This window comes from Dysidea avara, chromosome 3, assembly GCF_963678975.1.
Source record: "Dysidea avara chromosome 3, odDysAvar1.4, whole genome shotgun sequence".
Classification (NCBI taxonomy): Eukaryota; Metazoa; Porifera; class Demospongiae; order Dictyoceratida; family Dysideidae; genus Dysidea; species Dysidea avara.
The window spans coordinates 44240424-44264874 of NC_089274.1; the positions used below are offsets into that span (position 1 = coordinate 44240424).

The 24451-nt window shown below is 38.4% G+C and overlaps 1 protein-coding gene across 1 annotated transcript in view; it reads left to right on the forward strand.

Annotated features, from left to right (window-relative positions):
- Positions 1–13542, forward strand: part of LOC136251172 (uncharacterized) — a 39010-nt gene extending 25468 nt beyond the window's left edge. Inside the window, exon 4 of the mRNA XM_066043565.1 lies at positions 13232–13542. Within this exon, the coding sequence (XP_065899637.1) occupies positions 13232–13396 (165 nt within the window). The 3' untranslated portion in view covers positions 13397–13542. The remainder of the gene's footprint in view (positions 1–13231) is intronic.
- The last annotated feature ends 10909 nt before the right edge of the window (positions 13543–24451 follow it).

Sequence of the window (24451 nt, forward strand, 5' to 3'; positions counted from 1 at the left end):
ACATGAATATAATTATCTTGTATGTAGCAGTAATGATCCTTCTTGTGACAGTAAACCAGCTAACATGTTCAAAAGCTTAGATGCCTCAGAATGGTGTTTGCAGAGGGATGGACGAGCACATTACGGACAAAGACATGTGCATATATAAAAGGAGAAGTGAGGCTATCGCAATAAAGTGGCGTGTTGTACAAGACTTGGGTAGCTGTGGAGAAGAAGAGTGGCAAGGTGATCAGTGGACACTGTACCTGTATGGCAGGACTATCTGAAGTGTGTACCATGTTGGTGCTGTATGTGTTATACAAGTGCATGCATGAAGCAGCACAACTGCAATCATGTACATCATTGCCTAATCTGTGGCTGCCTGCAAAGAAGGTAGTTCCACCAGTTCCCATGAATGAAGTGAGTTTTTCCCTACCCAAAGTAGACCAACGATTCAGCAACCAAAATCATTTAAGCATAGCATAAAGGATACTTCTGATCTAGAACTGAGAGAACTAATGGAGAATGATCAGGAAGATTTTTATGCAAGAATGAACAATGAGCTTGGTTGCCCCTCTAACATTCTGCCCATCCACCATAAGTTTAATGACCCATTTGTACCAGTGTCACAAAAAGTACAGGTTTTACCAATAATCACATCACTGTTTGATCCATCTAAAATGAAGCTATCATATGAAACATTACTGACAGCAGCAAAGATTGTGAAGCATTCTTATAGACTTGCCGACAAAGATTGTGAAACCTTAGAGGAAGCTATATACAAGGCAGCAAGCAAGATGCAAATTCTGGAAAGTGCATAGAGTAGGTATAGCAATCTGAAAGCTGCAATACGTACAAACCGTCCAAATCGTTGGTTAAGAAAATATGCTATCAATTCAAAATGTCTATTTATGGGTGCAAGCCCAGGTGGCATTGTTTTGTGTGCTTGCCATGGAAGAAGCTTGATGGTAGTTAAATATCCATACAACTGTAGTAAGCGGCTGTTTTCAGTAGTACAAGGGAGAATTCAGTTGGACAGGTCTCACTCTTACTATATATTACCAGGTACAAGTACTTTTTGGTTTGGAGCCCTGATGAAATGGATGTGGAAGAAGGTGAAAGAGATAGTGAGCTATTTACCGCTTAGACGAGTTCTAGATCAGAGCTGTTTTACCCGAGGTGATTGCTCATTGGTTTACTAGGCAGGGGCGTAGCCAGACTTTTGATGATGCCAGGGCCTAGCTGTAAGCTGAAGACCAAAAAGTAAAGTGGAATGTTCTTGGGGGAAGGCCTGGGCGCTTCCCCCTAGACCACGTCTGAACGAAAATCATGCATACACAAAATGTGCCCTTAGGCAGTAACATTAAAAGGTCCTGTTTGTGCATCTAACTAGCTAAAACCTACACACTGCTGTTTATGCAGCTTATAGAAACTATAAACCTATTGTAGTTAATACTAACTTAATCTTCACTTCCAGACAGCCAACTTCAAATTTTCTAGCACATGGGAACCCTCTACACTCGAGTCGCTTAGTTGGCAATACTTCCTTCAGGGTATACATTATTCTCGGTCGGTCCTCCTGTTGATGGTCAGTACCTTTAGACTTGGCTTGTACTCCAATGTATTCGAGACATCACGTGCCTGCAACCTGTGACAAATAAACAAACCGTTCATCAGATAAATATACATCAACTATTCACAGTTTGTGCTCACCTGACACATGTATAACACGACCACTCAAGTTTATCGCAGCTGCTACCTTGTAATATGTCTGCCTCAACCACTCAACACTCTTTCGCCATTTCCACCATGCATCACACGCACTACTGATCATGTGATGCAACAGATCTCGATGATTCGCAATAGTTCAGCATTAATGGAATGCGACCCTCAAGAGTAGTACAGAGGAGTGCTAGTGTGCCAGTAGCTACCGCAGAGCTCAAGGGACTTGATGTGATTATTTTAAAATATTCTGCTTCTGAAAGTGGGTTCATCCGCCCCCGGCTATGCCCTTGATCTCCCCTCCACCAACTACACCTCCTTATTTAAGTTTATAACTACGTAGCTTGCTACACTGCTTCTCTGAATACTGAGACTGATATATCTCGATCTGACTGCTCTATTAGAGTATCTCGAATTATTGATGCCCGGGCCTGGGCCCGGGTGGCCCGGGTTCTGGCTACTAGTGATGTGCAATATATCAAAAAAATATCGATTTCACAATAATTTTGTCGATATCGTTATCGTATCGATTTTCGATACTGCTTTAGCAGATTTCGATATTTATCGAAATGGTAATATTTTGCGATAATTATCGAAATATCAAAGAATATTTCGATAAATCTACAGCATTTAGTGTGTGATTACGCAATCACGCTAGAAATGAAGGTTGGTTCTGTACTATCTAGCCACTTTAAAAACTTGTCTACCAGTTTTCTAGGCTTATTATTAGTTTTGTGCAATAGTTTGTGTGTAAATTGTATTTTAAGCATATTTATAAATATTGGCTGCTCACGCAATTACACCACCCACACAATTAAAAATTATCTAAAATTATATCGAAGTTTTGAATTTACCCGAATATCGTATCGATATCATATCGAAATAAAAATCCTAATATCGCACACCACTACTGGCTACGCCCCTGTTACTAGGTTAGCAAAAACTGAACTGTCAGCTAGTATCAACATGGTGAAGATCCAAACACCAGTTCCAACAATGGTGTAGATGAAAATGATCCTACCAATGACAGCATCATTGAGAAATACTGTGCATACAAGTTGCATGATATTGTGTGAAAACGAGCGGTGCAGTAGTGGTACTTGGTTTTATTTTAAGTGCTTAAATATTACCAGAAAATGCCTAAGAAGATGGCTTTGTCCTGACTAGTACAGTCATTATGTGAGTCAACCTCACACTAATTGCAACAAAAGCAAACTCAACAGATTTTGTTTCCTTATTATGTCCTCAATGACAGAAAAAATGTCCTAAGGAATCCTCGTGGGTGAACAGTGTGAAAATCACTGAATTTAAAAATCCACTTTTTTTGCTTCTTAATAGTTTAATGTTTTCACGGTGTTTATAGGTCATATCTCAGCTAGGATACTACATATATCAAAACTTATTATACCATTAAAAAGCTCTCGCAAAGACGAATCTTTTGGTGCTAAAATTATCACCTTAAGAAAATGTGTTAACGAATTATAATCAAATATAATTAATAATATACAGGTGATATCAAAGAGACTATAGCAAATGACCTTGTATGACTACTCAATTCTCTTGCAGTTACCACAAGCGGGAGTGCACTCAATGTTGTGCTTCTTGCATGAGTATCTCACTGTGTACTGCAGTCTGTCAGTTGTATCTGATCACCCATAGCAGATGTTCAGGAGCAGGAGGTAGCAATGTTTGAAGTGGCACAAACTCCTCTTCACACTTCTGCCATCGATATCCCCACTTTTTGGGATGAAGTTCTGCAGCTGATCCTTTCCATTCTTGAGCTTGAAGGTACACATGAAGGATGTGGTACTTTGCTGCTGCTGAAGTTGGTGGTAAAGATTATGATTTTACGTGGGATATTTTTGAAGCCACCTTTTCACAGAACCATTTATGTCAGAGGGAATCTAGTGTGTCAGTTAGCATTCCATTGTAGAGAACTTTCTCTCCTACATCTATCACATCATTTGTGGAGTACTGCTAACATGACCACCACAATGAAGGACTAGTTTTTGGTCAACCGAATGAATAAGCGGCAATTCATTTTCATGCTGAGTACAGAACTGGAGAAGAGCAACTGCCAAACTTACCATGCACCAGGTGATACTGATCTCTTGATTGTGCAGAAGGCTGCTCAATTTGCTACCACCAGTCATTGTTCTGCTCTGCAACCATGCAAGTCTCGACTCCCATGACCTCTTCTTTCGTCCTGAGGCAAAAAAAGCACAAAAGCTTCACGTCTGGAACATCAGAGCCACAATAGAAAAGCTTGGTCAAGACATCTGCAACAACATCCTCTTCATCCATGCTATTCTTGGGTGTGACACAACATGACATCTATGAGATTGGAAAGGGGAAGTTCAAAGCAAGCAGTATGTTCCATGAGCAGGCAAAGGTGTTCCATTCTTTCCTTTTGACCACCTCTGATATCTTTGTGTTCATATTTTCATGGCCATCAAATACAACTATGGCATCCTTGTACTTTCTTGCTACATATTCTGTGTACTGGTGGCAGATGTCTCTGAACTGCGAGACCATGCATGGGATGCGCCCCACCATCCAGGACATACTGAATGCCATCATCTGGGATATCTGCTATATAGGACACCGCTTTCGCAAATCCTCTATATTGCATCAGCAAGTGCTGGCTTGTCTGCTTCATGGAGCAAAAGAGGAATCAAAGAGAGCATGAAGTATGAGCTGCACAGCTCATACTTCAGCATGAGCTAAGCTGTGCAAGTATGAGCTGTGCAGATCATGCTTGAGTTAGCTTTCAAGCATGAGCTGCACCGCTTATGTTTGAAAGCTAACTCCAGATCATCTGATGATTGCATGACAGTAGTAAGTCTCTAAAAGAGAAGCAGTGGATCAATCTGAATCCCTCCGAAGATGACCGAAAATCCCTCCCCAGATGACTGAAGTACAGGTCTGCCATTGCTTGATGTGCTTGGCATTGGCTCCTCTTGGTTGGTGCATGTCTTTTGCTATTTGATGTGGGTTACAGTATTTGCAGCGACATTGCTGATATACAAATGCTGTCGTTCTTGGAAATACTGACCTGGTTGATGATTGAACTACCCTTTGCTGTTAGAGTGGAAGATGGAACACCTGTGTCTGTAGAAACCTTGCAGATAGCACACTTGCTGAAAAAAGAATTGAGAATATTTGAGCTGGAACACTGAATGGTCATCTTACCTTTATCTAAAGTCCCTGGTTCATTCCCGGGGTTTCAGCACCTAATGTCAAGATTGACAAAGTTTGCTCTGGTTCAAGCCTTGTTCATTTAGTTAGTAAGTACTCTTCTCTTGTTATCACCAGCATTAAAAAACCGTCTACTTTGCCTTATATACCATACAATTTTGGGCCTGATCATTCTCATTGGTAGATGTGATATTTCACGTATCCACAACATAACCTTTCTCCTGCTTGTTGAAAATTCTCAAGCTCACTATACTACCCTGTATGCAGGGCCACCCACAGGGGGGGCAACTGGGGCATTTTGCCCCGGGCCCCAGCCCCAGGAGGCCCCATGAAGGGCCCCCTGAATACCTTTTAAAAGATCGATATACTCTAATAGAGCAGTCAGATCTAAATACTCTAATAGAGCAGTCACAGTATTCTTCAGAGGAGCAGTGTAGCAAGCTTATAGATAAGGAGATATGGTTGGTGATGGGTAGTTATTGTCATTGCCAGCAGGCTGTGACCTTTTTTTTTTTTTTTTTTTTTTGGTCTTCACCTTACAACTTGGGTCAAGGGCCCCACTTTAACTCTTTGCCCTAGGCCCCTTAATTTCTCTGGGCAGCCCTGCCTGTATGCATGCAAAAAATCCATAAAAGCATTACTACAGTAGTTACAGTTGCAAAATATGTACAAAGAATAAACAAATTCAGGATATATTTGATTATAACTCATTTACACATTTTCCTAAAGTGATAATTTTAGTACCAAAAGATTCGTCTTTGCGAGAGCTTTTTAATGGTATAATAAACTTTGATATAAGTGATATCCTAGCTGAGATGTGGCCATAAACACCATAAAAATATCAAACCGTAAAGGAACACAAAATGGGTTTTCATTTCAGTGATTTTCACACTGTTCACCCAGGAGGATTCCTTAGGACTTTTTTTCTGTCATTGAGGACATAATAAGGAAACAAAATCTGTTGAGTTTGCTTTTGTTGCAATTAGTGTGAGGTTGATCCTATATTCTTGGTAAAAATAATTCCTGTACTAGACTGTCATGTTAAACTGTGATACATACTATCTAATCCAAAACAGCCAGCTGTAAAAAAGGTGTGCGGCCCTCAAAAAGGCTATGGTGAAAAAAGATGTGAAATCCAAGGTGGCGGCCAAGAAATGGCTGTGATGGTAGGTTAATGGTAAAAATTTTAATAACAACAATTCAGGTGAATTTTTGTGCCGCTTGGTCTTGGCAAAAAAATTCATCTAAATTGCCGTTATTAAAATTTTTACCATTAACCTACCATCACAGCCATTTCTTGGCCGCCACCTTGGATTTCACATCTTTTTTCACCATAGCCTTTTTGAGGGCCGCACACCTTTTTTACAGCTGGCTGTTTTGGATTAGATTTCACTTCTTTTTGTATTTGTATACCCCAAAGCCGGCCTATCCGGCCATAGGCCGGCTTTGGGACTTTTTTAACCTGTCTTTTTTTCTTTTCCACAGGAAGAAGAAAAGATGAAGCAGATGTACTTTAAATATTTCTGATTTTATCAGTAAATGTACAAATTGTATATATAATACATATATTTATTACAGAACTCTCCATGGTGGTTTCTTTGTAACTGAACACTCTACAAAGTGACTTCTTCTTGCTGCTCTCTCTACAGGGTGAATTGTTTGTAGCTGAACAATATACAAGTAACTTCTTCTAGCTGATCTCTCTACAGGGTGGTTTGTTTGTAGCTGAATTCTGTGCAGGTGATTTGTTTGCAGCTGAGCTCTTTACAGAATGGTTTCTTTGTAGCTGAACTCTCTACAAGGTAACTTCTTCTAACTGATCTTTCTACAGGGCAATTTGTTTGTGGCTGAATTTTCTACAGGGTGATTTCTTTGCAGCTGAACTCTCTACATGGTGGTTTCTTTGTAACTGAACTCTCTACAAGGTAATTTCTTCTAGCTGATCTCTCTACAGGGAGATTTGTTTGTAGCTGAACTCTCTACAGGTGATTTGTTTGCAGCTGAACTCTCTACATGATGGTTTCTTTGTAGCTGAACCCTCCACAAGGTAACTTCTTCTAGCTGATCTTTCTACAGGGTGATTTGTTGTAGCTGAACTCTCTACAAGGAAACTTCTTCTAGCTGATCTCTCTACAGGGAGATTTGTTTGTAGCTGAACTCTATACAGGTGATTTGTTTGCAGCTGAACTTTTTACATGATGGTTTCTTTGTAGCTGAACGCTCTACAAGGTAACTTCTTCTAGCAGATCTCTCTACAGAGAGATTTGTTTGTAGCTGAACTCTCTACAGGTAATTTGTTTGCACCTTAACTCTCTACATGATGGTTTCTTTGTAGCTGATCTCTCCACAAGGTAACTTCTTTTAGCTGATCTCTCTACAGGGAGATTTGTTTGTAACTGAACTCTCTACAGGTGATTTGTTTGCAGCTGAACTCTCTACATGATGGTTTCTTTGTAGCTGAACTCTCCACAAGGTAACTTCTTCTAGCTGATCTTTCTACAGGGTGCTTTGTTTGTAGCTGAACTCTCTACAAGGAAACTTCTTCTAGCTGATCTCTCTACAGGGAGATTTGTTTGTAGCTGAACTCTATACAGGTGATTTGTTTGCAGCTGAACTCTCTACATGATGGTTCTTTGTAGCTGAACTCTCTACAAGGTGACTTCTTCTAGCTGACCTTTCTACAGGGAGATTTGTTTGTAGCTGAACTCTTTACAGGTGATTTGTTTGCAGCTGAACTCTTTACATGATGGTTTCTTTGTAGTTGAACTCTCTACAAGGTAACTTCTTCTAGCTGATCTCTCTACAAGGTAACTTCTTCTAGCTGATCTCTCTACAGAGAGATTTGTTTGTAGCAGAACTCCCTACAGGTGATTTGTTTGCAGCGGAACTCTCTACATGATTGTTTCTTTGTAGCTGAACTCTCCACAAAGTAACTTCTTCTAGCTGATCTTTCTACAGGGTGATTTGTTTGTAGCTGAACTCTCTACAAGGAAACTTCTTCTAGCTGATCTCTTTACAGGGAGATTTGTTTGTAGCTGAACTCTATACAGGTGATTTGTTTGCTGCTGAACTCTTTAAATGATGGTTTCTTTGTAGCTAAACTCTCTACAAGGGAACTTCTTCTAGCTGATCTCTCTACAGGGAGATTTGTTTGTAGCTGAACTCTATACAGGTGATTTGTTTGCTGCTGAACTCTTTACATGATGGTTTCTTTGTAGCTAAACTCTCTACAAGGTAACTTCTTCTAGCTGATCTCTCTACAGGGAGATTTGTTTGTAGCTGAACCCTCTACAGGGTGATTTGTTTGTAGCTGAACTCTCTACAAGGAAACTTCTTCTAGCTGATCTCTCTACAGGGAGATTTGTTTGTAGCTGAACTCTATACAGGTGATTTGTTTGCTGCTGAACTCTTTACATGATGGTTTCTTTGTAGCTAAACTCTCTACAAGGTAACTTCTTCTAGCTGATCTCTCTACAGGGAGATTTGTTTGTAGCTGAACCCTCTGCAGGGTGATTTGTTTGTAGCTGAACTCTCTACAAGGTAACTTCTTCTAGCTGATCTTTCTACAGGGTGATTTGTTTGTAGCTGAACTCTCTACAAGGAAACTTCTTCTAGCTGATCTCTCTACAGGGAGATTTGTTTGTAGCTGAACTCTATACAGGTGATTTGTTTGCTGCTGAACTCTTTACATGATGGTTTCTTTGTAGCTAAACTCTCTACAAGGTAACTTCTTCTAGCTGATCTCTCTACAGGGAGATTTGTTTGTAGCTGAACTCTATACAGGTGATTTGTTTGAAGCTGAACTCTCTACATGATGGTTTCTTTGTAGCTGAACTCTCCACAAGGTAACATCTTCTAGCTGATCTCTCTACAGGGAGATTTGTTTGTAGCTGAACTCTATACAGGTGATTTGTTTGAAGCTGAACTCTCTACAGGTGATTTGTTTGCAGCTGAACTCTCTACATGATGGTTTCTTTGTAGCTGAACTCTCTACAAGGTGACTTCTTCTAGCTGACCTTTCTACAGGGAGATTTGTTTGTAGCTGAACTCTATACAGGTGATTTGTTTGAAGCTGAACTCTCTACATGATGGTTTCTTTGTAGCTGAACTCTCCACAAGGTAACATCTTCTAGCTGATCTTTCTACAGGGTGATTTGTTTGTAGCTGAAAGAAACTTCTTCTAGCTGATCTCTCTACAGAGAGATTTGTTTGTAGCTGAACTCTCTACAGGTGATTTGTTAGCAGCTGAACTCTCTACATGACGGTTTCTTTGTAGCTGAACTCTCTACAAGGTGACTTCTTCTAGCTGACCTTTCTACAGGGAGATTTGTTTGTAGCTGAACTCTCTACAGGTGATTTGTTGCAGCTGAACTCTCTACATGATGGTTTCTTTGTAGCTGAACTATCTACAAGGTTAACTGATGTCTCTACAAGGTCACTAGATTGTAGCTGAACTCTCTACATGATGGTTTCTTTGTAGCTGAACTCTCTACAAGGTAACTTCTTCTAGCTGATCTCTATACAGGGAGATTTGTTTGTAGCTGACCTCTCTACAGGGTGATTTTTTTTTGTAGCTGAAGTTTCTACATACAAAGTGACTTGTTCTAGCTGGTCTCTCTACAGGATGACTTGTTTCTAGCTGATCTCTCTGTAGAGTGACTTATTTCTAGCTGAACTCTACCAGGTGATCTGTTCGTAGCTGAACTCTCTACAGGATGATTTGTTTACAGCTGAACTATCTACATGGTGGTTTCTTTGCAGCTGAATTCTCTACAAGGTGACTTCTTCTAGCTGAACTCTCTATAGGGTGATCTTCTCGTAGCTGAACTCTCTGCAGGGTGATTCGTTTGCAGCTGAACTTTCTACATGATGGTTTGTTCATAACTGAACACTCTACAAGGTAACCTCTTCTAGCTTATCTCTTTACAGGATAACTTGTTTCTAGCTGAACTCTGTACATGGTGATTTGTTGGTAGCTAAACTCTCTACAATTCGATTTGTTTGCAGCTGAACTCTCTACATGGTGGTTTCTTTGTAGCTGAACTCTCTACAAGGTAACTTCTTCTAGTTGATCTCTCTACAGGATGACTTGTTTCTAGCTGAACTCTCAACAGGATGATCTGTTCATAGCTGAATTCTCTACATGGTAGTTTCTTTGTAGCTAAACTCTTTACAAGGTGACTTCTTCTAGCTGATCTCTCTATAGGGTGATTTGTTTGTAGCTGAACTATCTGCAGGGTGATTTGAACTCTCTACAAGGTGATGTTTTCTAGTTAATCTCTCTACTCAGTCTGGATGACTTGTTTCTAGCTGAACTCTCTACAGTGTGATCTGTTAAGTTTCTACCTGATCTCTCTATAGAATTATATCTTGTTTGTATAGCTGAACTCTTTTACATGGTGGTTTTTTGATTGGTTGCTGAACTCTCTCACCACGGTGACTTGTTTGTACTACAGAGTGACTTGTTTGTAGCTGAATTCTCTACAGAGTACTTACTTGTAGCTGAACATTGCATAAAGTAACTTGTTTGTAGCTGATCTAGATGAACTCTCTACTAGGTAGCTTTTTTTGTAGCTGAACCCTTTACGCAGTGACTTGTTTGTAGCTGAATTCTCTACAGAGTGACTTGTTGTAGCTGAACTCTCTACAAGGTGACTTGTTTATAGTTGAATTCTCTTCAGTGTGACTTATAATGTTCTGAATCTCTACAGCAACATATTTGTAGCTGAACTCTCTACAGGATGACTTGCTTGTAGCTGAATTGTCTATAAGATTAACTGTTTGTAGCTGAACTCCCTACAGAATAACTTGCAATGCCAAAGAAATTCTATAATGGAGTAAGTTATAAACGTAGCTGAATGCTTTATTAGGGTGACTGTTCTATTAGAGTATCTCGATCTCGCATATGCTACACGTAGTTGGCTTTGGAATCATAACTCAGTGGTTTGTAATCCGATTCTTCTGTACTACTGCAAGGACTTTCTATGATAATTATTTCAGCTACACACCGATTTTCAGCTCACTGTTCTAAGCGGTTTGGCTGGTAGGCGTGAAAACTAATAGTTTTTTTATTCATAAAAGTCGATCGCGTAATTGTGACATAGGTTGGGTTTTGTGTCATATCTCGATGGCCTTTAACTGGATTCCTTTTAAACCACAAAAAGGCACTCCTACGATAGTTACTCCATCTACATAGCAATTTTCAGCTCATTCCTTCAAGCGGTTTACCCTGTGGGCGTGACAGACCTTCGACCTTATTTTACGCAGATAATCGGTCATAACTCCGTGAATGTTCATCGGATTCCTACCAAACTTGGTACTGAGATTCGCCTTAATGAGCCCTTTAAGTGTGCCAAATTTCAGCCCGATCCAAGCACGCATTCGTGTTTTATTGCGGATTTTGCAAAGTGTGCGAAAATAAGAAGAAGAAGTAGAAGAAGAAAAAAACGAAGAAAAAAAACCTAAACTTTGGCTGCTCGTATCTCGGAAATGGCTGGAGCGATTTTCTTCAAATTTGGTATGTGGACTCCCCTACCTCGCCGGCAGTTCTGTAGCAACTTTGGTTTTAATAGGATAAGGAATCACGGAGCTACAAAGGTGTGAAAATCGCGTTTACTTTCTTCCTGTAAATATACTCACGGTGTGGCGCGCCGGCTACTTGGGCCGCACGACACACTACCGTGTGTCTTGATATTTAATATTATTTAACTTATTAATTTACAGGTACTATTTTGATTCACACATGTTAACAAGTGCACAGCAAACTATTATTAATTTGTCTGATATGCTTTAATCACTACCTACACCTTGTTTATTGGCAGAATACCTTCCAATATGGTGTATTTCACATGCTTCAGACACAAATGAGATGGTGCCTTGTTGTGTTATGCCAATTAGGTTGTGGGACTTATAATTAGACTATGTCTGGGACCTTGCCAATAAATTAGTTGCTCTTTCAATGAAGTCTTCTGTGCAATCAATGATTACGATTGTCTTTTGAAATGTCCCATGAAAACATTCTGGTAGGGTTTTTTAAACTTCCTCTCTGCTTAGCTATCAAATTAAAAACTTAACTTAAGAGTTACATATAGAATTTGGAGCCATTTATGAATAGTACTTGAAATGACACTTTCACACACACCAAAACGATATGCCGAATCAGCATTCTTCAAATTAAGTGTACCATGGTAATTAGAAATTCTGTAAAATTATCTATATTCCCGTATGGTCTACTGGACGGTAATACTTTCAATACCAATTCAAAGACCATTTTGAGAATTGAACATTTGGCAATCCTGTATAAAAATCTTGTCATCATTCTCTTTTAATGATTCCCACATCAAAAGATCTTTCTTCAACTCCTCTAAGTCAGTTTTTACCATCTCTGCTTCATTCCTTGTTTTGCTCTTTTTCTTCCATCTCCTTTTCTGCTTCTTTTCTTGCTTGCTCTGCCTCTCTCCTTACTTGCTCTGCTTCTTTTCTGGCTTTATCTGCTTCACTGCTGGCTTCCTCAACTTCTTTCTCAGCTTGTTTCAACTTTCTCTCAGTTCTGTTAATTCCATTCTTAAGTCATGTGCATTTCTAGTGAAAAACTTAAAAGATTCCTCTTCTTCTTCCTGTTTTTCAACAACATTCAACAAAAATGTCATAGTATTGTTAACTGCAGCCTTGATTTTACAATCCTCAGCAGTGTATTGGTTAGTGGCAGCCGCAGCTTGCATTCTTTTCTCTGCTAAGCCATTCACTGCTCATAGATTTCTACCTTCTCATACTGCTTAGCTATCTGATCTGCTGGTGTATGAGGAAACAGTGATGGCACAAAATCTACATACTGCTTTCCTGTGGAACACACACATCACAATTACATCACTATACATACTTTGTCACTGATAATGTTTTACCATGATAATTAGCACTGCAGGACATGTTATAAATTGAATAACGCAATAGCTTACCTCTAACGAAATGGGAACCACAAATTCTGCAGAACTCTGTTACAAACTATCCTTCTAGCCGAATAGCTGCTTCCCATTCCTTGTGTCTCTCCCTCAACAATACATCCATAATGGCGGATAGTATCATGGAATCATAAATTACAGAGTTATATGTAAATCGCAAAATCCCCTATAAGCAATGATGCTCACATCGGGTTAATGCTAATATTTGATAAACTCATCTTCATTACAGCTTGATTGTTTTGGCATATTCAAGCCATAAAATGGTCTAGTAACTGTTTACATGACCACTCCTAGTTAATACTTTAACAATTTCTTGAACTCATTCCATTGGGAACTTATAACTATTCAGTTATGTACAATATGTTTTGTTGTAGGGCATAATGTTCTTTGTGGAGTGTCTTCGAGGTATTGTAACATCCAGTCAAAGAACACGTGAAGTTTCTATTTACAGTTCAGAATTACGACCAGTAGCAACAGCTGACATGTCAGAGGATCGTCAACCACTGTTAAGTGAAACAGCTCTCCCTGATTATGACTGAACTAGTTTATGCTAAGTGTAGTTGATATGCTTTTTGTTTGATTTTAGGCATAGGTATAAAATTGCTGAGGTTTCATTTTTCTTTTAGATATAATTATGCTGCATGAATGTTTCATGTTATATCACATCATGAACATAAAGCGTGTACTTCTGTGTTTATTAATTGTAAGGTAGCTACATCACAACTGCTGAACTGTGAGCTGGAGAATGCATCATGTGTGATGCTGTTACTATCAATAATAGACTCACAGCTAGAAGTTCACTAAAATGTGTGCCAGACAATACTTGTACAATCCGTTTTGCTAGCTCATAAGGTCTTACCCGAGAAATTTGACACGTACAGAATCCAAGTTGCACAGTACACACACGTCCACACCAAAGTGCATATACTCATGCTGAGTACTTGTAACTGAAAGGTATAAATTTCCAGTGGAAATTATAATAAGTTCTGGAGAAAAGTTCCTCATACTGATAGTAAGCTTGCCATGTATATTTCTTACCCTCTCAATCATTTAATGTTGGTAAGGACTTGTGTTATGCTGGAGATACTGACAGCTTCTCTGCTTTTGATCACTGAACTTGTATATCAATCAAAAGATAAAAGGTATTTCTGTGGAATATAAATTATTGTTGATTTATAATACCGTATAGAGGGAAACTTTGGCGGGGGTAAACTTTGATGAATAGCAAGCTAAATTGCATTTGATGAAATAAACTTTGGCAAATTCAAGCTCAATCTATAGCTATAAAGATGCAAATCTCAGGTGCTACGAGTCATTGGCGGGTTAAAACTTTGGCAAATTTGTAGCAAATCGCCAAATTCACCAAAGTTTCTCCCCGCCAAAGTTTCCTTCTATACAGTACATTTATAAAGGAACAGTTTTGACACTGCATTTACAAGTTCGTGCACATTAGCAACTTTATCAAAATACACAATGTATGTAACCATGGTAATATAATTATAGTAGTTCCAAAGAATAGAGTTTAGATGTGAAGATTTGATTTGTATTAACAAGCCTTCAGCATATATGTAGCGTTCTTTAGGTACCTAGTGAGATAGTAAATCATGATTGGTGATAAATAGTATAACAATATGAAGAGTAGAATACATCAACTACTTACTTTAACTTACTATGTATAAAACAACTGTTAACTGTATGTACTATTGCAAGAATTCTGTATAAAGTTTATATAGATAATAGATGTTATTTTATGTTGCTACTATGTACAGTGTATATCTTTGTTTCAACATACACTGAGTTCCTATTAACCATTTGTGGGCTGAGTGTTAATACTGGCAGGGGCGTAGCCAGGATTTTTTTGAAAGGGGTTCCAAGAGCAGTATAGAGTTACTAGAAGCAGGGGTCTGGGGGCGCAGCCCCCAGTTGCTGAGAGACTTTTAATATTTTTATGAATCAAAACTCAGCAAATTGCTATATTTTATGTACATAAATTATAAAGCATACTATAAGTGCCTTTAGTACTAGATAAAGCTACCTATAGTGGAAACAGACAGCATAACACAGAGACACATTATAGTAATTTGTAAGTGATAGTTATCTCACTGGTATAGGAACCATGAATCCACTGATACAAATAGAATGACTTACAATCAAAACATTATAATTAACTACAAAATATGTATAGCATAGATTCATTTTGCATAACAAATTATTGGAGTTCTATATCTTTATGCACTGTAGCTACATCAAAGCTATAGCAGTATAAGGTCATGCTCAGTTTTACATTTAATGATAGAATGTCTGATAAACTCCTTAACATATGGATATTCACATGCTTGTTTTATTAGAGTAAGCTTATACGTGACTGCTCTATTAGAGTATATACCTGACTGCTCTATTAGAGTATATCGATCTTTTGAAGAGGGTTTATGTTACCTTTGTAAATCCTTCCCTGAGAGATGAATGCAAACTTTATCAAATGTTGTGCTGTACCACACACCATATTACTCACTCATTTTGTCCTGCCACAGTAAAATGGTATTTAGGGTCCTGCATGCTGTAAAACCAGAAGTCTAAATTTTAGAGGGGGGTTCCTGAACCCCTCGGAACCCCCCCTCCCTACGCCCCTGACCAGTCTGGATGCTTTATCATAAGGCCACTCCAAGAAAATTCCTTGTTTCCCATTTCATTGACCTCAAAAATACATGCGGGTGGGTGGTTCATTATCCATTATTCATGATATTTCTCGAAATTCATAACTAACAGGTAAGAACACAGTAGAAATATTTAAACTAAAAGCCTGAACAGTGAAAAGCTAGCTAAATGAGCTTTCTGAATGCTAAACTAGTTACTGCTATGCAATCACAGGATAAATAATGAATAAAATGTTTAGTTGACAGCAATAATAAATGGCCTTGCGGGAAGAGAATCTGCATGCAGGTGGGAAATGGGAAACAATGAATTTTCTTGGAGAGGCCTAAAGTTATATTATTATGCTTGGCCATCTTTTCAATCATGTGATGCTTGAGCTATCTAAGGAAAGTGAGCAACTCTGAACACATGATGAAGTTATATGTTGACAACTGTATAAACTGAGTTTGCAGCCCTTTTGTCATCATTATCACCAATTGCAATGCTATGTAGTGTCTGAAGATGGGATTCATTGTGTACATATACCTTTGTGTATGTATTGCTACTATTGCAACTACCATTTATAGTGACTACTGTTGTGTATAGCGACATGTAATGAAATGTAGTACATAGTGTATGGCTATCTATAAGTAAAATTATGAAATGTGTTGTTTACATAATTATGCTGACAGTTTAGCCAAAGAAATGGCAAGAAATGGCAAGGAGAATGGTTATTACTTACTATTTCACTGTTGCTGCCATTGCAACAAATTAAATCTACTAATGAGCTATACTATACTTACAGACTCAGATTAAGGTAGCTGTAAGATATTGTGATTAACTGTGCTAAAAGGCATTTCTATAATAGAACAGCACATGGCTTATGGGCTGGTTACATAGGTGGGCCTTACACCACCTGTCAAAGTTACAACTGAATGGAACGCATGCAAACTACTTCACATACAAGTATTAGTGTATAGCTATATAGTATAGTATGAGTTGATCATTTTAATTTCAATACTATTTGCTGCAAGCTTTGTGTAGGTAAATAATAATCTAATCCAAAACAGCCAAGCTGTAAAAAAACAGTGCGGCCCTCAAAAAGGCTATGGTGAAAAAAGATGTGAAATCCAAGGTGGCGGCCAAGAAATGGCTGTGATGGTAGGTTAATGGTAAAAATTTTAATAACGACAATTCAGGTGAATTTTTGTGCCGCTTGGTCTTGGCAAAAAATTCACCTAAATTGCCGTTATTAAAATTTTTACCATTAACCTACCATCACAGCCATTTCTTGGCCGCCACCTTGGATTTCACATCTTTTTTCACCATAGCCTTTTTGAGGGCCACACTGTTTTTTTACAGCTTGGCTGTTTTGGATTAGATTTCATTTCTTTTTGTATTTGTATACCACAAACTTTGGGACCTTTATAACCTGTCTTTTTTTTCTTTACCACAGGAAGAAGAAAAGATGAAGCAGATGTACTTTAAATAATTCTGATTTTATCAGTAAATGTACAAATTATATATATAATACATATATTTATTACAGAACTCTCCATGGTGGTTTCTTTGTAACTGAACACTCTACAAGGTGACTTTTTCTTGATGCCCTCTCTACAGGGTGAATTGTTAGTAGCTGAATAATCTACAAGGTAACTTCTTCTAGCTGATCTCTCTACAGGGTGATTTGTTTGTAGCTGAACTCTCTACAAGGTAACTTCTTCTAACTAATCTTTCTACAGGGCAATTTGTTTGTGGCTGAAGTTTCTACAGGGTGATTTCTTTGAAGCTGAACTCTCTACAAGGTAACTTCTTCTAGTTGATCTTTCTACAGGGAGATTTGTTTGTAGCTGAACTCTCTAAGGGGATTTGTTTGCAGCTGAACTCTCTACATGATGGATCTTTGTAGCTGAACTCTCTACAAGGTGACTTCTTCTAGCTGATCTTTCTACAGGGAGATTTGTTTGTAGCTGAACTCTCTACATGATGGTTTCTTTGTAACTGAACTCTCTACAAGGTGACTTCTTCTAGCTGATCTTTCTAGAGGGTGATTTGTTTGTAGCTGAATTCTCTACAAGGAAACTTCTTCTAGCTGATCTCTCTACAGGGAGATTTGTTTGTAGCTGAACTCTCTACAGGTGATTTGTTTGCAGCTGAACTTGCTACATGGTGGTTTCTTGGTAGCTGAACTCTCTACAAGGTAATTTCTTTTAGCTGATGTCTATACAAGGTCACTAGTTTGTAGCTGAACTCTCTACATTATGATTTCTTTGTAACTGAACTCTCTACAAGGTGACTCCTTCTAGCTGATCTTTCTATAGGGTGATTTGTTTGTAGCTGAACCCTCTACAAAGAAACTTCTTCTAGCTGATCTCTCTACAGGGAGATTTGTTTGTAGCTGAACTCTCTACAGGTGATTTGTTTACAGCTGAACTCTCTACATGATGGTTTCTTTGCAGCTGAACTCTCTACAAGATAACTTCTTCTAGCTGATCTCTCTATAGGGAGAGTTGTTTGTAGCTGAACTCTCTACAGGTGATTTGTTTGCAGCTGAATTCTCTACATGATGGTTTCTTTGTAACTGAACTCTCCACAAAGTGAAGCTGATCTTTCTACAGGGTGATTTGTTTGTAGCTGAACTCTCTACAAGGAAACTTCTTCTAGCTGATCTCTCTACAGGGAGATTTGTTTGTAGCTGAACTCTCTACAGGTGATTTTGTTTGCAGCTGAACTCTCTACATGATGGTTTCTTTGTAGCAGAACTCTCTACAAGGTAACTGATGTCCGTACAAGGTCACTAGTTTATAGCTGAACTCTCTATATGGTGGTTTCTTTGTAACTGAACTCTCTACAAGGTGACTTCTTCTAGCTGATCTTCCTACAGGGTGATTTGTTTGTAGCTGAACTCTCTACAAGGAAACTTCTTCTAACTGATCTCTCTACAAGGAGATTTGTTTGTAGCTGAACTCTCTACAGGTGATTTGTTTGCAGCTGAACTCTCTACAGAGGTATGTTCCTGAACCATTGTTGGCAGGTTTCAAAAAGTAGGTTTACTAAAACCTGCCAAAGATGGCTTGTGAACATACCTGGAGCGAGGCTTGTGCCGCTTGGTCTTGGCAAAAATTCACCTAAATTGCCGTTATTAAAATTTTTACCGTTAATCTACTCTCTTGGCCGCCACCTTGGATTTCACATCTTTTTTCACCATAGCCTTTTTGAGGGCCGCACTGTTTTTTTTACAGCTTGGCTGTTTTGGAATAGATTTCATTTCTTTTTGTATTTCTATACCCCAAAGCCTGCCATAGCGGCTTTGGGACTTTTGTAACCTGTCTTTTTTTCTTTACCACAGGAAGAAGAAAAGATGAAGCAGATGTACTTTAAATAATTCTGATTTTATCAGTAAATGTGCAAATTATATATATATATATATATATATAATACATATATTTATTACAGAACTCTCCATGGTGGTTTCTTTGTGACTGAACACTCTACAAGGTGACTTCTTCTTGCTTCCCTCTCTACAGGGTGAATTGTTTGTAGCTGAATAATCTACAAGGTAACTTCTTCTAGCTGATCTCTCTACAGAGAGATTTGTTTGTAGCAAAACTCTCTACAGGTGATTTCTTTGCAGCTGAATTCTCTACATGGTGGTTTCTTTGTAGCTGAACTCTCTACAAGGTAATTTCTTCTAGCTGATCTCCCTACAGGGAGATTTGTTTGTAGCTGAACTCTCTACAGGTGATTTGTTTGCAGCTGAACTCTCTACATGATGGTTTCTTTGTAGCTGAACTCTCTACAAGGTGACTTCTTCTAGCTGATCTTTCTACTAGGTGATTTGTTTGTAGCTGAACTCACTACAAGGAAACTTCTTCTAGCTGATCTCTCTACAGGGAGATTTGTTTATAGCTGAACTCTCTACAGGTGATTTGTTTGCAGCTGAACTCTCTACATGATGGTTTATTTATAGCTGAACTCTCCACAAGGTAACTTCTTTTAGCTGATATTCTAGCTGATCTCTCTACAGGGAGATTTGTTTGTAGCCAAACTCTCTATAGGTGATTTCTTTGCAGCTGAACTCTCTACATGGTGGTTTCTTTGTAGCAGAACTTTCTACAAGGTAATTTCTTCTAGCTGATCTCTCTACAGGGAGTTTTGTTTATAGCTGAGCTCTCTACATGGAAACTTCTTCTAGCTGATCTCTCTACAGGGAAATTTGTTTGTAGCTGAACTCTCTACAGGTGATTTGTTTGCAGCTGAACTCTCTACATGATGGTTTCTTTATAGCTGAACTCTCCACAAGGTAACTTCTTTTAGCTGATATTCTAGCTTATCTCTCTACAGGGAGATTTGTTTGTAGCCAAACTCTCTATAGGTGATTTCTTTGCAGCTGAACTCTCTACATGGTGGTTTCTTTGTAGCTGAACTCTCTACAAGGTAATTTCTTCTAGCTGATCTCTCCACAGGGAGTTTTGTTTATAGCTGAACTCTCTACAGGTGATTTGTTTGCAGCTGAACTCTCTACATGATGGTTTGTTTTTAGCTGAACTCTCCACAAGGTAACTTCTTCTAGCTGATCTCTCTACAGGGATATTTGTTTGTAGCTGAACTCTCTACAGGTGATTTGTTTGCAGCTGAACTCTCTACATGATGGTTTGTTTTTAGCTGAACTCTCCACAAGGTAACTTCTTCTAGCTGATCTTTCTACTAGGTGATTTGTTTGTAGCTGAACTCTCTACAAGGAAACTTCTTCTAGCTGATCTCTCTAGAGGGAGAATTGTTTGCAGCTGAACTCTCTACATGATGGTTTCTCTGTAGCTGATCTCTCTATAAGGTAACTTCTTTTAGCTGATGTCTCTACAAGGTCACTAGTTTGTAGCTGAACTCTCTACATGGTGGTTTCTTTGTAACTGAAGTCTCTACAAGGTGACTTCTTCTAGCTGATTTTTCTAGAGGGTGATTTGTTTGTAGCTGAACTCTCTACAAGGAAACTTCTTCTAGCTGATCTCTCTACAGGGCGATTTGTTTGTAACTGAACTCTCTACATGGTAGTTTCTTTGTAGCTGAACTCTACAAGGTGATTTCTTCTAGCTGAACTATCTCTTTCCATAGTTGCATGAACTCCCTACAAGGTAACATCTTTTAGCTGATCTCTCTACAGGGTGAATTGTTTGTAGCTGATCTCTCTACAGGGTAACTTGTTTATAGCTGATGTCTATACAGGTTACTTTTTTCTTGCTGATCTCTTGAATTCTCTTCAGAGTGACTGCTCTATTAGGGTGACTGCTCTATTAGAGTATCTCGATCTCGCACTTGCTGCACCAAGTTGGATTTCGTGTTATAACTCCGTGGCTTTAAGTCTGATTCCTCTACGCCATTGAAGAGCCTTTCTAAGATCATTGCTCCATCTATGCAGCGATTTTCAAAGCATTACCCCAAGCGGTTTATCTGGTAGGCGTGGCAAGTAATAGTTTTTTATTAGCTAATCTCAATTGCGTAATTGTTACACACTGTTGGTTTTTTCGTGGTATCTTCCTGGTTTTTAGCTCGATTTCTTTCAAACCACAAAAGGTTTGAGGTTCAATAGTTAACCTATTCACCCACCGATTTTCAGCTTCTTCCCATACGCGGTTTACCCTGTAGGCGTGACAACATATTGGTGTTATTTTTCGTGAATAATCGCTCATAACTCTTTTGCTGTTTATCGTATTTCAGCCAAAGTTGGTACAGTGATGCGCCGTTATACCCCCCTTCAGTGTGCCAAATTTCAAGGCAATCGGATATTGCGTTCGCGTTTTATAGCAGTTTTTGTAAGTGTGCGAAAAGAGGAAGAAAAATAAGAAGAAAAAAAAAACGAAGAAACTAAGCCAATTTTTGAAGTCGCATATCTCGGGAACGCTTGAAGCGATTTTGCTCAAATTTGGAATGTGGAGTACTGAAGGTCATAGGCGGCGGAAAGGGGGGGGGCTAGGGGGCTAAAGCCCCCCCTCGGTCTGCTGAGGGGGGGCTTAGCCCCCCCTCAGAATGATATCACACCGAAATTATCTTTCTTGGAGTGGGGCTGAAAACCGTGATAAAGATCGAGATACTCTAATAGAGCAGTCACTCTAATAAAGTAGTCAGTGTGTAGCGAGCTATGAAAGGATTTTTATGTAGTTTATCAGCTAGAAATGGTAGCTGGTGAGGTGGAAAGCTCTTGTCAGTTGGTTGTGACCTTTTTTTTTTTTTTTTTTTTGGTCTCACCTTACCAAACTATAGAAATAAGTCTGGGTCAGCCCAGCCCCCCCTCATATCAACTACTTCCTCCGCCGCTGCTGAAGGTGGAGGGAATGTCCACAGCAAAAATCGTCTTGTTTCATCCAGGCATCACAGAGCTACGGAGGTGCGAAAATTGCGTTTTCTTTCTTCCTGTCAATATACTCACGGGTGTTGCGCGCCGGCTTCTTGGGCCGCACGACACACTACCGTGTGTCTTGATGCTTGTGTATTTAAGCATCACTGATGGAACTACCCGTGAGTGTCTGTACAGAGGTGGTGGTGGCATAGTTGTTGTCATACAGTACAGTATGGGTTTACTGAATGTGCATGTTGTTAACTTATATATATTTCAGTTGTTGCATTTACTATGTTGAAATACACTGTATCATATTATAGTACTTTCTACATTCAAAGTTACCATTCATATACGTACTAAAGTAGGTTAACATATAAACTGTCATGGTACGAATATAAACACATGCACAACATAAATGATGCGACAATGGATAATTATAAATCAAAATTAAGCTGAGCATTACAAGATGGAGTGGATTTTACTTGCAGCATTTCTTGGTGTAAAGTTATGCCTGGTAACTGAGGTATTCTACGTTCTACCTAATGACTCTACCAGTGTCAGTTGTCCATCATCTTACAATTGTGCTACACTCAGTCAATACTTAATGGATAATAACGGTACACTACCTGTTGTATCAAATGTTGAATATCACTTCTTACCTGGAGAACACCTGCTCATGTCTAAATTGACAATACAGAATGCATCTAACTTCTCAATGGTTGGATGTAGTATTCAATTTTTAGCTGTAATAGCTTGTCTTTCTGACTCGCTAATAGCCGTAATTCATTCAGATGCTGTTACAATTGAGACATTTGTGTTCAATAATTGTAGTGGAACTGTACATCATTTGTTTAGCCGTTATATAACAAGCTTAGCGCTTATTTCATGTGACATATGCACAGTTGATGGTATCACATTCTTGGAGTATGGAATTATGGGCATGAATTTAATTGGAAGGTCTTTCCTTACTAATATAACCATTATTTTCACTCAAAAGTATGATTCAGAATTGTGCTCTGGAATTTTACTAATATACCATGATAGAAGCAATCACTCTTGGGACAATTTAGCTGTCATAATTAATGTCAAAGTTAGTGGCAATGGTGGAAAAGGCATAGAAATACAGAGTACAGAAAACCAGCATGCTACAGCTATCATAGAAATCACAAATTCTCAATTCCTAAATATGAATTATCCAGCCATACAAGTTGAAATAGCACATTTTTACACTACCAGTGTTAACAAAGTTTTAATAGAGTCTTCTTTATTTAAGTCAAATAATTTTGAAGTGATTAAAGCAGATTCAATTCCACATGACCAAACAACATTTACTATTTCTAATTGTACATTCACAGATAATCACAAGATCACATCTGTCAAGATTACAGGAGACTTTCTGAATGGCCAAGAGCCAACAAATATAACAATAAAAGATTGCAATTTTTTACACAACAATGGTCAGCTGCTTAATGTTTGGAGTTATGAACAGTGCAATACTTCAATAATTATGACTGGCTCTATTTATATTTACAACACTACAGGGTATTTTGACATGATATATTTATATCAAGTGGTGTTTCAGACAAGTGGGTCAATACTCATAGTAAGAAACCATGTTGATCGAGTGATGGTATTTGAGTCTTGTGATGTTATGCTCAGTAAAAACATGACTTTTAGACAAAACAGATGCTTGGAAATAATTTTGTTATTATCAGATTTAACTTGCATTAAAATAATGGAATACTCACGTTTTGTCATATCTGATAATTATAATAAGTGTCTAAATTATCCAATATCAATCAAGTCTGAAAAGTATTTTGATAATCCTTACCCATTTTGTCTCTTTCAATATATGGCAGTAGACGATAAAACATCAGAAACTAAAAATTACACTATCATTATCCATGATGATGCTTTGTTAAGCACATTCACAAGTACACCAATTTCACGAATGTTCTCACTGCTTCTTACCTCGCACTGTAAATGGTTACCCTCTACAGTGTTTTATGGCTATCATCCTGGGCCAATAAACAAGCAAATTATAGTCCAGGAGGATGTAAAACACGAGCTAAAATATATTTGCTATTGTACAGAAAATGGCACCATTAATTGTAGTGTTGACACACTAGGACCCGTGTATCCAGGACAGCTTCTACAAATATACTTGTGTATATTACATGAAGGTAACATGAAAACTTCAGTGATGTTTGTAGAAACGCATAGTAAACTATTACCAAAGTCGTCATGCAGGTTGGCCAATAAAGCTCAATTTATTCAAACTGTTACAAAGTATCCAAAGAAAGCAAACAACTTTACAATTGTTTCAGAGGCCGCTAAAGAGTGTGAATTGTTCTTAACAGCAGAACCATATTTGCATAAAATTTACAGTGGGTTTTATGTAAAGCTTATGCATTGTCCTATTGGGTTTGCACTACAAGACGGAGTGTGTGATTGTGATCCTATTCTTTATGCTAGCAATGCTCATATAGACAAATGTGATATTGATTAACCAGCCATCCACCGTCCTGCTAACACTTGGATTACTTATAAAAACTCTAATGACACTAAATATTTACTATCCAGTAATTGCCCAATGGACTACTGTCTAGCATGTTCATCACATTTTAAT